Source organism: Rhinolophus ferrumequinum, chromosome 5 (assembly GCF_004115265.2).
Source record: "Rhinolophus ferrumequinum isolate MPI-CBG mRhiFer1 chromosome 5, mRhiFer1_v1.p, whole genome shotgun sequence".
Classification (NCBI taxonomy): domain Eukaryota; kingdom Metazoa; phylum Chordata; class Mammalia; order Chiroptera; family Rhinolophidae; genus Rhinolophus; species Rhinolophus ferrumequinum.
The window spans coordinates 85050126-85064423 of record NC_046288.1 but is presented as its reverse complement, the minus strand read 5'-3'; the positions used below and the strand labels follow the sequence as shown (position 1 = coordinate 85064423).

Here is a 14298-nt window from a genome sequence, read left to right as displayed (position 1 = left end):
CCTATTACCTTGAGGCAGCTGGACCCGGCAGTACCTGGCTCATTGACTCATCCATGTGACACCCACGGACTAAGCATGTACTACGTGCCAGGTGCTGGGTGCGGGGTGACCGCACACAGCCCCTGCCCTTGCAGAGCGGACTGTCTAGTGGGGGAGGGGAGGCTCCTCAAACCTTCCCCATATCAACGGAAAATCATGACCGTGACAAGCGCTGGGCGGGGGCGGTACCAGGCACCTGGTCGCCGAGAGAGGGGCTTTTGGCTGAGATCAGGAGATGAAGGAGCCCCCAGGGTGGGGGGACCAGCGTGTGCAAAGGTCCTGTGATGGGTGGGGAGCAGGGGCTGGTGGGCAGAACCCAATGGGCCCAGGCAAGCCTGTTAGGAGACCACAGGAAAACTACTGCGTGGGTGGCACCTGACTGGCCACATGGGAAGCCCCCTGAGGCTACACTGGGATTGTGTGCCCGGGAAACTAGCGTTAGGGCCCAAGTGCCTGGGCCTGCCCGCATCCTGAGCATGGTGCCCGCTTCTGCCCTCACGATTCAGCCACTGCATGAACACTCGCAAGGTTATCAGGCAAAGACACTTTGATTACTCTGGAATAAAATACACTCTCTAAGAGCCACCCACCGGCAGCGCTTCGGTGCCCAGAGCGTGTAGATGGTCTGGAATGAGACCCTTCGCCCTTTGGGTCCTGGTTCTGACACTCAGACAAGAGCCCCTGTTTGCCAAGCCCTGGTGGGTACACTGGAGTGGCTGCTGTGGCTGCCTGAGGGAGAGACAGAGGGAGGGAGCGAGGGAGGGAAGGACACAGGGAGGGAAGGATGAACGAATGAGGGGTGAGTGAGGAATAAATGAACAGACGGATGACTGGATGGATGGATCGGTGGGAAGACGGATGGAAGATGACTAGATGGGTGGGAAGACGGATGGAGGAAAAATGGACAGGTGGAGGATGGGCTTTGTGCCGCTGAGGTCCAAGCCTGCAAATTCTGGTCCTGCCTCCTGCCTCCTCAGGCTCTGCCTCGCCCCTTCCCCAGGGGCAGTAATGGGGGTTTTCTGAAAAGGCCTGGAGGCCTTTTTTCTCCCTTTCAACACTTCCTCAAAGGGAAGAGGGGATTTTTTAGGTGCAGCAGCATGTTTGGGGCCTCCTGACACTGCAGGTTCACAGCTTTTCTTACGGAACCTTTTTATATGATGCTAATCCTTTATACACAACACACAGCCTCTGGTGGAGGAAAAGGGCCGTAATTGCTCACACCTGCTGAGCACTTCACCCTCACACACAGCTTGTGTTCCTCACACCACACACTGAAGGAAAACCTACTGTGTGTCACAGAGCTTACAGTTCAGCATGAGGACAACTGGGTGAGTGATGACAGTAACCGGACGTGGGCTATGACAGAGGTAAGCTCAGGGCCCAGGGCGGGTGGTCAGGGAAGGCTTCCTGGAGGAAGTACCGTTCCAGCTGAGCCCTAAAGGAAGCGTGAGCACCTCCTGCCCAGCTCAGGGCTGCCTCACTAGGTGCTGGTAAACGAGGAAGGGTCCTGGCAGAGCAGGGACTCAGAAGGACCAGGTGAGGAGTGTTTAGTGCCGGGGTGAGCTCAGCTCCTCCGGCAGGATTAGCTATGAGACACCTCGGACCTTCTCTGTCTTGTTCTTTGCTCAGAGCCAGCGCAAGGTACATGTCTCCCTGATGCTGACCCACATGGGCTCAGGGTCAGTGCCTGGGGTGACTCAGCAGCTCCCACAAACAGGACGTGCTCAGCCCGGACTCCGTGTGGGGAGCTGTGGGCATCAGGTGGGCAGGCAGCTGGGGGGCATCACGGCTCCGTCCCTGCAGCTCCATGAGGCGGCCTGTGCACTCACCCGAGGCTATTGGCGTACGTCTGGCCCAGGACACAGTCGTCTGGGGGGGACAGGGGGTTAAACCAGAAGTTGGCAAAGCACTTGTTGGCATCGGACTCCGAGGACGGGGAGCGCTCAAATCCGTAGTCGCTGCGAGGAGGAAAGAACAGGGGTCAGGAGCCAGCCTGGGGTGGGGGCCTCACTGAGAGGGCCTCCTGTGCACCCGTTTGTGGGGGGCACAGAGGCAAATCCACATGGCCCTGTCTCAGATGGGGAAACAGGCCTGAAAGCCTGTTCCAGGTGAGAAAGGATGCAAAGGGGATTCTGGGAACTCACAAGAGCACTGAGCCCAGCTTGTGTGTCCTGGAGGGCTGCCTGGAGGCGGTGAGCTGAATCTCAAAGGAAGAGCAGGAGACAGCCAGGGGAAGGGAGGGAAGGGGCACTGCAGGGGGGCCAGCCCTTTCAGTGCTGGGGCAGAGATGCAAGTGGAGGTGGCCAGAACGTAAGGGGCAGCAGGATGGCAAACAGTAAAGACGGCTGGGGAGGCAGGCCAGGAGCCGGAGGCCTCGGCCAAGCTCGGGAACTCGGACATTCTCCTGTGGCCACTGGGCCCCACAGGGCAGGCGAGTGGTCCCCGGCTTTCGGCAGGGTCCCTGGACCGAGGAGAAGGGGTTGGGGGGGCACAGATTCCCCCGCAGATGCCCTCAGCTAGTCCTAGTTTTTCCTCCCACTTGGGAACAGGCCTCCCGTGGTGCTTTAAAAAAATACGCCCAGGAATTCTTTAAGGCTCCTTCCCCGAGTGGGGGCTGGACGTAGTGACCTGGTTCTAACGCACAGAATGAGGCGGAACGCACGGAGGGTGACAACCAGGACAGAGAAGGCCGGGCGGCCTCTGCCTGCTCCTGCATGGCCCGCAGCACGTCGTGAGGCCACCCAGGCAGCAGGAGCAGGGGACCCAGAAGCTCACCAGAGGAAGTCCGAGTCCCGGCACTCGCACACGCGGGACTTGAGTGCCGACGTGAAGCTCCTCCCCTTGACGCACGACGACGTGGGCTTCCTCTTCCGGAAGCTCCTCTGCTGGCCCATGAGGCAGCGGTCACCCTGCAGCGGCAGCATTCGGGAGGGGTTTGTCCCCTTTCACAGATGGGGAAACTGAGGTCCCGGAGGCGAAGGCCTGTGCCTGAGGCCAGGCTGGGGCAGCCTCCCTCCCCTCGCCGCCCACAAGCACTCACTGAGCTCGGCAGGTACAAGGGTACAAGCTCCATCTGGGCCTGAGAGGTCACAGGGCTGCTGGAAACGGGGCCCCCTTTAAATGCCTCAGGCCCCAGGGGTGCCAGGCCCCATGCAGGAGCTGGGACGAGCCACGGCGTTGAGGGCTCGTGTGGACACACAGTAGGTCCTCAGCCAGTGATCAGAACAGGCCCCATCCCTGCCCCCTGAAACAGACGCTGTGGGAGCAACAGGTGCAGGGTGCCCCAGCAATTCCAGGGCCCCCCATTCTGCAATCCCGACCTCCCCCATCACACCTCGGAGCACAGCCTGCCCTGAACTGCAACACGAGGGCATCTCTGGTCCTTGTTTAGTCCCCTTAGTGTAGAAACACTTGTGTGTTGGGATTATGGGGGCTGTTAGGTCATGTAGGATACATGTGCCGTGTTACCTTCCTACGATCTGGACCTCAAGCACACCTGACTCCACAATTGGCTTGGGGCCTGGGAACCGGTGCCCCCTGAGTGTGACAGCCCAGAGCAGCCAAGCATCAAGAAGGGGCTAGAGAATCCCCAGGTCCAGACGGGGAAAGATGGTCGGAGTTCTGGGGAGACTTCTGGGAGGGGGAGGGGCCCTGGTGGGGCCGGTGGGCTGCGGCCTGGCCCACCTGCAGGTTGGTGAGGTCCCAGGAGCTGTAGTCCTCCTCGCCGCACGGCCTGGTGAACGACGGCCGGAAGTCCACCTTGACCAGCTCCCAGTCGGAGCGGAAGCTGATGTGGCCGAAGATGCTGGGGAGGGGACACGAAGGGGGGAAACGGCCTTATTTGGGCCCCGCCCCGCGTCCCCACGGTGCAAACCGCTGCCCCGCAGGCCTCAGTTCCCGCGTGCACTGTGGCCCAGCGATACCGCCGCTGCCCTGGCAGGGCCGCCCTGGGACTAACGGCCGAGTGCTGCGGCCTCAGACGGCAGCCTGCCCCGGGCCGGGTGGCGGGGCTGGGCTCACAGAGCTGGGCCACAGCCTGCCTCTGCCCTGCACTGGTCTCGGGTCCTCACTGGGCAACGTGCCTGCAAGTCCTTTACAGGTACCAACAGCCCATAATAATAATAGTCACTCACAGGGGGCGGAATGGAGCGGTGGCCCAGAGCCAGCCCCCAACAGCCAGTGGATGTGGGCAGGTAAGGGTTGTCCTTGAACGTGGACTTCCCAGGGGCTGGGCGTGAGCGGAAACAGTGCACAGTGAGCCGAGGAGGCAGGTGTGAAGATGAGGGAGTGCCCAGGGCAGCAAGGGCCCAGCCGGCCCTCCGCCGAGGCCTGCGGGGGGCTCAGCTCCGACCCACCTGCCCCCCTCGCGCAGACTCACGTCATGACCAACGTCTCCTCCCCCGGCTCACTCAGCAGCCCGTCCACAAACACGGAGGTGCTTGTGAAGTTGTGCGTGCTCCAGGAGAGACCCTCGTCTACGCTGAACCTGCCGAGAGAAGGGAGGTCACCACGGCAGGGCATGGGGGACACTTCCTGTGTCCAGAACTGGCTGCCCCGCTGGACCCCGCCCTGCCGGTGCCCAGGGACCAGTGCCATCCAGCTGAGGCAGCTGGGAGAACAGGCTGGGGGGGGAGGGGAGCGGCAGCTGTCCCCAGGGCCAGCCCAGCATCTGGGGCCCAACCAGCCCCTACGTCACTTTCTCCTGGGGCCAGATCGGCCACCTGCCAACACCAAATGGCGTCCATATCTGCTTAACCACACTGCAGCCAAGGAGTCCTGCGTATGTTGCCTGGGTACCCACTGCTGGCAGTCATCTGGGCCTTGGAAAGCTCCAGTTCGGTCCCTCCCAAAGCCTGAGCCCGGCCTAGGGGCTGCCAGGCCAGTGCCAACAGCATACGCCAGTGCTGCCAGCTCAGTGCAGAAAGCTCTTTTTCGGATTAAAGTGATACTGGCTTCCTGGCAGCTCTCCCCCGCCTCCCCCACCCTCTGCCTTCCGGATCCAGAGTTCACACCTGCCCTCACTTCCCCACTGTGGCCCTTCAGATGTCTGAAGCTGATGCCCAACCCGCTCTCCCCTGGGCACATGCTGCTGGCCTCCTTGGTGGGTCCCACCTCCTCCACTTAACTAATTCCTGTTCATGCTTAAAAGTCACCTCTTCTGGGAAGCCCTCCTTGCTCCCTCAGCCTGGGGTGGGGCCTCCTCTGGGGGGCGCCCTGGCTCACCCGGCCATTGCGCCATTGTCATTTCCTGTTTCCTTGTCTCCCCATGCCTGACCCTGAGCAACTGCTGGGGGAAGCTGGGCCGAGCTTGCCGCCACGCCCAGCTGCTAGGGTTCAGTGCTGTTGTCCTGGGGCCACCCAGGGAGGCTATTCTGGGGAACGTGCTGTGGGCCCCCCAGGTGGAGAGGAAGAGCCCTGCTGGCCCCACACCCCAGCACTGGGCCTGCCGTTACTTGAGGATCTTCAAGGGGATGGAGGTGTCCTTGATGGCCACGATCACGCCGCCGTGGTCCAGGTACAGGATGTGGTGCTCCTCCTCGAACACCTGCAGGGAAGTGGACGGCACCCTGAGAAGGGTCGCATGTTGTTCAGGCTTGGGGGTCGCTCGCTGGGGGCAGAACTGTCAACATGCAAGCTGGGGGCGTCAGCAGAGGCCAGCTCCCTGAGTCAGGGCTGGTCTGAGGGCTCCCCGTGTCCCCAAGCTATCCCCATGCCAAGCCACAGCCCCCAGGCTTAGTACATGTGGGATGAACGGATGACGAATGGCAACGTCTAGACCAGTGATGTGAGAAGGGAAATTGCAAATAAACATTGCAGGTGGTCCTCTCTTCGTGAAAAACTCATGCACCAAAAAGGCGAAGAACACGAAGATGAGACAGAAGGGATGGAATTTGGAAAAGTGGTTAGGAGACCCAGCATCAGTAAAAGCAAACCCTTGTTTGGCGTTAAGACTCAGCTCACGTGCTGCCTCCTCCAGGAAGCCCTCCCTGGTGTCAGGGCACTCACTGGAGTTCTCCCCAGATACACCCATGGTGCTCACTCCTGCTGCAGCCACTGCCACAGCTGCAGGGGACCAGGGGAGTGGTTGTGCCTGGTGTTCTCTGTCCTAACCATTAACCCAGGAAGGCGCTAGGGATATGCGTGCTGCCTGAGGCTGCTTTAACAGACAGAGTTTCCTGGGTGAGGGAGGTGATGGCCTGCAATTTTTAGGGTACCATGAAGAAGAAATAGTCACAATTCTCCTCCCCCTCCTTCTACCTATTCAACAGACCCAGTGTTCTAGAGGGAGAACGGAAAGTCTGGCCCCCAGGAATTCACAGCCCGGGGAGACACCCCCAGGGACGTAGACCACCTGCACACAGTGACTCGCCCACTCGGACACCAGAAAAGAGGGGGCCCACGAACTCTGTCCTCTTTGCCTGCTCAGTTCCAGTTCTGGCACAGCTGAGGGTCCCAGACAGTGTTTTTGGGATGAATGATGTCAAATTCCAGCTAAAATCTTGACCTGAATCACTGGGAGGGGGTCACAGTGCAAGTGGCATTTGGGTTAGTCTTAGGAAGGATGAGGTGGGGGGACAGTGTGTGCAGAGGCCTGGAGGTTAGAGAGCAGTGTGTCCGGGGCAAGAAGTGCTTGCTGGAGCGGGGCTGCGGGGGCAGCTGGAGGGGCCCCAGGAGATGGGCAGCTGGGTCACGAGTATCAGCTGATGGCGAGATACCCCAAGTTTAATCAGGGAGTGATGTGAACAGATTTCCCTTTTAGAAGCTTCCTTGGGTGCTGGGGGGGACTGAATTCTGAAGCAGATGGGTGTCTCCTCTAGGAAAGAGTGAGCTCCCCGTCTTGGGGAATATTCAAGGATAAGCTGGGCCCCCTTGCCAGGCAGTGGCGGGAACCACGCTCGGTCCTGTCGTGCTGTGTAAGAGGCGCGTGGCAGCGAATGCATCCGTCTACACCGCGGGCGCTGCCTCCGATGCCTCTGAATTTATGCGCAGGAGGAGCCCTCATTCATTGCTCCCGTGGGAGCCCCCTCCGCCTCCTTTTGGGGTCTCCCGCAGGAGATGGGGGCTGCTGAGCGGCAGGGTGTGCTGCCGTGAACGGAAAGCCAAAGTGGGTTCTCAGAGCCTGATAGTTCCTGGGCAGGATTTCCCTCCCAGGGACCGTGCCACCCTCCAGCCTCAAGGACAGGCGGGGGGCATTTCCCCAGCCCACCAGGAATACAGGGCACCTCCCAGCCATCCCAGAGGACCCCACCCCAGCCTGGGACTCTGGAAAAGGGGGCGCCGGGGCTCCCCAAGTCTGGCCGCGGGATCGCAGGGACTCTGAACATCCATTGCTGTGGTGGTCTGTGCCCTGATCAGCCCCCAGGGAGCAGGGCCCAGGGGCGGCGGTCCCCCACCCTCCCTCTCCCCTTCCTGCCTCCCCACCCCCTAAGCTCTGGAGGGGCTCCTGGAATGCTTTCTGTCTATTTTGTTTCTTTGATCACTCCAGGGAACTCCTATTTTGAAAATGTTATGTCCATGATCAGCACACACGCTGTCTGTCATTTGTAATTCATATTCCAAGAGTGCGCTCGACACGTCTCATTACATCCGTGACAATCTGGCCTGAGCTTACCAGGTCATCTTGTCTTTCCTGCCTTCATCCCACCCTGTCCTCTGCTCCCCACCCCCCCCCACAAAGTAAACTCCCAAACCCAGCGCCAGCAGCTCTCCCTCCCCGACATGCACACACGGGTGCCCCTCCTCTCCTTTCCCAGACACAGGAGCCCCCCCACTCCACATTCCCCCATCACTTGGGGAGAGAGCAGGCGCCCCCAAAGCCAGGCCCCACACTCAGCACTTGAACAGACATTCCCCCATTTAATTGACATTCCCACGTTTGAAATCTGAGCAAGTGGCCGACAAAAGTGGCCACTGTGCAAACCTAACCATCCGTTTCTGTGAAACTGTGACTGCTCCTGTCTGACCTTAGAATATTTAATCTAATAAGGGGGTTTCTCCCATAAATGGACACATGGTGACCTTTAAGAAAATTTAGACATGCTTCACGAGTTTTGTGAAATAGAAATATTATAACACCATAAATCTCTTTTGCCCTTTTCAAAATTCCTTGTTTCTCGTGTGTTATTAAGTAACGTCAGGACCCCAAACCAAGGCTTCAGGCAATCCTGGTCCTTTGGGGATAACACATCTGTCCAGAGGGCTGCCCGGGAGAGGGGCCGTAACTGGGTACTCGGGCGTGCAAACCCGCGGCCTGGAAACTGAGCTTCTTACATTGACAGGAGGGGGAGACACACAGAAGTTTAGCGTACTTTCTTAAGTGTTTAAAGTGGAAACTGTCACTCCGCGAGGCTGGCAGACCAGACAGGACTTTTTTTGCTGGGAAGAAGTAGCGAGCTCCACGCGGGCACCATGCACAGCACACAGGCCCCTCGCAGGGTCGAACCCCGGCGGTGGGGATCATTTGCTGCATAACCGCTGTCTCCTTCTCTTTCTCCCTCTCTCCCCGGGGCCCATCCCAGACTCACCGTGGCGCCCCAAACCTGCTCTTCCCTCCTATTGTCTCTCTTCCACGTCTGCCGTCCGCCTAGCAGCCGCCCCTGGCAGGAGCCCCAAGGTCGTCTCTGCTCCCCACTTCCTGGGCTCTGGGCTCCCAGAAGTGCTCAGCCCAGCCTCTGAGCCCGTGTGCTTCCTGGGGACGGCACCTGCACCCCTGTGTCTGGCGTGTTCTCCCTTTGCTTCCACGTTCACAATCATTGCTGTGTCTGACCGTGTGGAAGTGTGTGTGAGGTCTGGAATCCCCCAGCAGTGACCATCAGAAGAACGGCTGGTGGATGGGGCCAGCTAGCCTGGCCTTGCTGTTCAGACAGCGACGTAACGTCTGCTAAAGGGCAGTGTGTGTCCAGCCACTCGGGCTGAGAAGACGAAGAAATGACTCAGAATGGCTGTGGGGGGGTGGGGGTCACACCTCTCCCAGAAGTCTCAGCCAAACGGGCACGGGCTGGATTCCAGGCCCCTCTCTGCCACCTTACCTGCCGCCACGTGTGCCCACAGTCTGACGTGATGTACATTTCTTCCTTATATTCCACCAGCTGTGAGCCCAGGTTACCTGGTCCAGGAGAAAAGGTTGCTCTTAGGCTCAGCAGCTCCCAGACAAGTCCCCAAACAGAGGCGCGTGTGCCTGTACACCTCCCACCAGCAAAGCCACCCACCGGCGTGCCTTGTCTGCAGTCGTCTGATAAAGACAGGCCTGCAGTCACCACTGGGTGTGGGCCCTGGTCCTAGTCTGAGCAGTAAAGGATTAACCTCGCCCTGAAAGCCAGCTGCAGGAGGCTGCAGAGGCCCAGGTGCAGGCAGAGCTCGGCGCTCCAGGGGACCCACAGGTGACAAGTGTGGTTCAAGAGGAAGAAGTGTGGAGTGGTGGCTGGGAATAGACTAGGGGACACGGGTCAGCTGAGCCAGCCCGGGGTCATGGCAGCCCTGACGGGCTTGACCTGGGGCAGGACTCCGCTGGGTTTGCACTGGCGACAGCTCCCTGGGGGCCTGGTGCAGGGGGGCCAGAGGTGGGTCCAGGGCAGCGTGGGGTGGTAGGTGCTCATGAAAAATCTGTTGAGTGGATTTTAGAGGATGGTGAGTGGGCACCGAACTGGCCGGGTGCCCAGGTGACTCCTCTCTCGTGGTCATTTGACTCCCTGAACCTGCTGGCTGGTGGTCACTAGCCTTGAAGGCCACTGACTGGGCTCAGACTTAAGCCTGGAGGGAGGGGGGCAAAGTGGGAAGAACCACACCCAGTATCCAAGCCAACGCCAGCTTACATACGAGTAAACTGAGCCCCACAGAACAAACAGGGCCCACCCAGGAGAGCACGGCTCCAGAAGTCACGCTGGCTTCCAGAGCTGAACCCAGCCCAGCGTAAACAGCCTCCTAGAAGGGCCTTGAGTAACGGGATAGTCCGATGAACTGTATTTGGCAGGGCTCTCTGTGCCCTGTGGTCCTGGCAGGGACAGGTGTCCAAGCCCCAGGAAGACGGGGACCTGGGATGAGGACACTGAAGCCGTCTGGACTCTCGCCAGGAGCTCCAGAGTCACCCCTGCTCTGGGCCTCCTGTACACCACGTGTTGTCGGTGCCTTATTCATGTAGCACTCTCAGGAATATCTTACCCAGAGTCAATTTAACTGTCGTTGGAAAATTCCAAAGGAGATGGACTGTCCTCAAATAGATGAGCCAACATGAGTTCCAAGCAGAGTAGCCGAGGGTTTGTGTGCCTGTCTTCTTTTCTGAGGTCTGACCAAGCACCAATGCATGCATGCATCCACCATCCATCCACCATCCATCCATCCATCCATCCATCCATCCATCCATCCACTCATCCACCATCCATCCATCCATCCATCCATCCAGCTATCCATCCATCCATTCAGCCATCTATCCATCCATCCATCCATCCATCCATCCATCCATCCATCCATCCATCTATCCATCCATCCATCCATTCAGCCATCCATCCATCCATCCATCCATCCATCCATCCATCCATCCATCCATCCAGCTATCCATCCATCCATCCATCCATCCATCCATCCATCCATCCACTCATCCACCATCCATCCATCCATTCAGCCATCCCTCCATCCATCCATCCATCCATCCATCCATTCATCCATCTACTCATCCACCATCCATCCATCCATCCATCCATCCATTCATCCATCTACTCATCCACCATCCATCCAGCTATCCATCCATCCATCCATCCATTCAGCCATCCATCCATCCATCCATCCATCCATCCATCCATCCATCCAGCTATCCATCCATCCATCCATCCATTCAGCCATCCATCCATCCATCCATCCATCCAGCTATCCATCCATCCATCCATTCAGCCATCCATCCATCTATCCATCCATCCATCCATCCATCCATCCATCCATCCATCCTTCATTAGTTTATCCACCCATCCATCCACTTATCATCCATCCATCCACCTATCCATCCGTCCATCCATCCATCCATCCATCATCCATCCATCCATCCATCCATCCATCCATCCATCCATCCATCCATCATCCCTCCATTCACACCTGCATCTCGTCTTCATCAATCCCACTCCATCACCCACTCCTACACTTATTCATCAGCATTTGCTGAGTGCCCACTCTCTGCCCAGCCTGTGCTAAGCTGTGAGAAGTCTGAGCTGAATAAACATTGGCCCCTGCTCCCAGAGAGCTCTCAGTCTAGCAGGGGAAGAAGAAAGGTGGTCTGCAATTGCACACAGAGCCAGGACATCTGGAAGCCCAAGGACTTGAGAAGCAGAGAAGGGAAAGCCAAAGGACTCATGAAAACAGGCAGCTGGGGAGAGATTCCTGCAGAAGTGACTTCCCAGCTGTACCTTGAAGGACAAGTGCCGGCCGGCCAAGGGGAAAGGGCGGCTAGGGAGAGGGAGCAGCCTGGGCAATGGCGTGGAGGTGAGACGACACGGGACAGAGGGAAGGTCATTCAGGGGAGGGGGCCGAGGGGCGGGTGCTGAACTGGGTGTCCTTGTACCCACCTGGCCAACAAAAGGTGCTGAATAAATGACAGGAGTGAGATAAATGAACCAACGGAACAGCTGGGGGTGGACAGGGGAAGGAAGGGGCACCCTTTATGTCCCCATCATTCCAGATGCCAGCAGACGTGCCGGGACACACGTATCAAACCCAGAAGCTGAGCATCGAATGCCACAGTGTCAGCAGAACTTGGCGGGCAAATCCCGGGCCGTGATTTCAGTGGCGCAGATGTCTGTCTTTTAAGCAACGCTATCTGTTTTCCTTGCTCCATCTGCCAAGGCTGTCAGGCTGCTTGTCACCCAACAGGCACTGGGGAAAGGGGGAATTCACAGAATGTGTCCCTAGGTTTTCAGAGTGGAAGGGCCTGCATTTTACAAATGGGGGAACTGAGGCCAGCGGGCCATGACTAAGAGCGAGCCTTCCCTGCTGTGTCCCCCCCGGGCTGTTCTGGTGTCTCTTCCCCCAAACCCCAGCTTCTCTGCCTGCTTTGGGCTCACAGGACCTGGTAGTGTGCACTTCCTCTCGGTCCTTCATTGGCCTCCAGTTTACAGAGCGGCAAAGAGCTCACGCCAGAAGGACAGAGCAAAGAACCACACAAAAGCCAACCCACCCACAGTTTGTGGAGGAGGACCGTTACCTGGAAGCCTGGTGGCCCCAGTGCAGCAGGGCGAGCACGCGCGTCGGTGAGACGCAGCTGGAGCTGAAGCGAGGGGACCGCCCCTCTGGTCCTGCACTTGCCATCTGAGGTCCCATCTGCAGGGCCCGGGTGACCCCTGTAGAGCCGACGGGACTCAGGTGGGCTCTTACCAGCTCTGGCCCTGGGCCTCCCGTCTGGACACTGCCCTGTGCTATGGGCCCCGAATGGTCACAGAGCCAGACTGGGCGGGAGGACTGAGAGGTGTCCTAGTTCCTGGGAGCCCGAGGGTTTCCCTGCACAGAGCAGGCCGGGGACTCCGGGCTCCCCAGCAGGGTCCCCTTGGGGTTTTCTTGGATAAGGGACTGTGCCAGGCCTGCGTCAGGGAGCGTTTACTGTCCTCCCGTCTGCGGGGGCCCCAAGAACCTGGCCCAGAGGAGCAGTGAGAAGGCCAGGTAGTGAGCACCGCATGCGTGATGCATGACTGTCCAGGATGGGGAGGGGCAAGGAAACGGCTGGACAGCACCTGGAACACCTGCCACGCACCCAGAATTGGGGCGGGGAGGCCGGCGCTTTGCAGTGAAAGGGTGCCCTGTGGGGACACAGCTGGCCTTGATGTCCTCTACCTGACCCTGCACTAGTGTTACCCTTTCATCCTCGCCTTTTGCAGACAAGAAACAGGCTCACAGGGTCCAGGGAAATACACGAGGGCCCAAGCTGGGAGATGGCTAGGAACCCCCACCACCTGCCGCAGGGTGGAACGTGGGAAGGAACAGCGGGACAATGGGAAGAGAGGCGGCCCCGTGGGAACCATCACCCCCCACTGGCTCAGGTGGCTCAGCTGTCACAGGTGGGCCAGGCCCAGTGAGGGGGAAGCTGGCCCCTGCTCAGCGGCTGCAGTGGTGCCTGAGGGAGCCCTGCTCATTCTCCAGTCCCCTCCTGCTCCCAGCAGGCACTCAGGGCCTGAGAGGAGGATGGGAAGTGTGCACACCGGGGGCCCCGCTACACGGATGGCTCCGTCCCGGGAAAGGCGTGGGCAGACTAAAAAGCAGCAGAATGCAATACCGACGTGGCATCCTGCCCTTGTGGGGACAGCCAGAGGGAGGCCAGGAGGCAGGACAAGGAGCTGCCACAGGCACAGCCTCCACAGGGCACAGACGGACCCCTGGTCTGTGAACCAGCACGTAATTAAGTGACACGCCTCCAGAGTCCAGCAGCATTCTCGGGGGAACGAACACTCACTCTGGGCTTTCAAGGCCTGTGAGCCACGGAAATGTAAAGTGGCGTCTTTCGTGTTTTGGTCAGGAATTTGGGGGTTCAGCCAGTCAAGACAGTGCATTTTAAATACACTGCCTTTAAGACTCAGTACACGATGCCCATAGGCCTGGGGGTGCCTGACATAGGCCTGGCAGTGCCCAACACAAGCCTGGGGGTGCCCGTGCATGGAGCCCCGTACGCGATGAGCTGCACTGAAATCGACGCTGACGTGCAGAATTTTCACTGACTGACGCACGTCCCAAGCGGGCAGACACTGATAAAACCGGCTGTCACTGAAAGAAGCATAGAGGAATGAAGGGACTCTCAGAAGCTAAGGGGGTTTTATTCGAGTCACTCCCCTCCTGCAGAGCCCATCCTCCCCAGCACAACGCCCGGACGCCTCAGGCCTCACGGCCGACGTCTCCTGTGATCAGAAGCCCAGCAGTGCTGACGGCTGTGCGCCTGCCCCCACCTCCTCACGGGCTCTGATTCAGTCGTTCCCGCCTCTGCCTCGGCCACTCCTGCCGTCTCAACATGGCCGTTCGCTCGTTCATTCCTTCATTCCTTCACTCATTCATAAACAGCACCCTGGGCCAGGCCGGGCCTCGGTGCAGAGACATGGGACAGGGTTGGATGTGGCGTCCAGCTCTGGGGCTGGGGCTCACAACCAGCGCCTCCGTGTCCGATGGCGCTGGGGCAAAAGGAGGGAGGGGTCCCGGGATCAGAAGGCCATAGGCCCGGCCCTGCCTCAGCCGTCCTTGCTGTGACAGGGGCAGGAGTCACAGTCTCTGCCACTCTCGCCATCTGCAAAGCGGGCATGC

The 14298-nt window shown here is 59.2% G+C and overlaps 1 protein-coding gene across 2 annotated transcripts in view; it reads right to left on the bottom strand.

Moving 5' to 3' along the window:
- Window positions 1-14298, bottom strand: part of SORCS2 (sortilin related VPS10 domain containing receptor 2) — a 392162-nt gene that overhangs the window by 19783 nt on the left and 358081 nt on the right. For both annotated transcript variants that reach the window (XM_033106450.1, XM_033106451.1), the window contains exons 12-17: window positions 9069-9145; window positions 5493-5584; window positions 4418-4525; window positions 3724-3844; window positions 2815-2948; window positions 1869-1997 (exon numbers count right to left, since the gene is read on the bottom strand). In XM_033106450.1, coding sequence (XP_032962341.1) covers window positions 1869-1997; window positions 2815-2948; window positions 3724-3844; window positions 4418-4525; window positions 5493-5584; window positions 9069-9145 — 661 coding nt within the window. The remainder of the gene's footprint in view (window positions 1-1868; window positions 1998-2814; window positions 2949-3723; window positions 3845-4417; window positions 4526-5492; window positions 5585-9068; window positions 9146-14298) is intronic.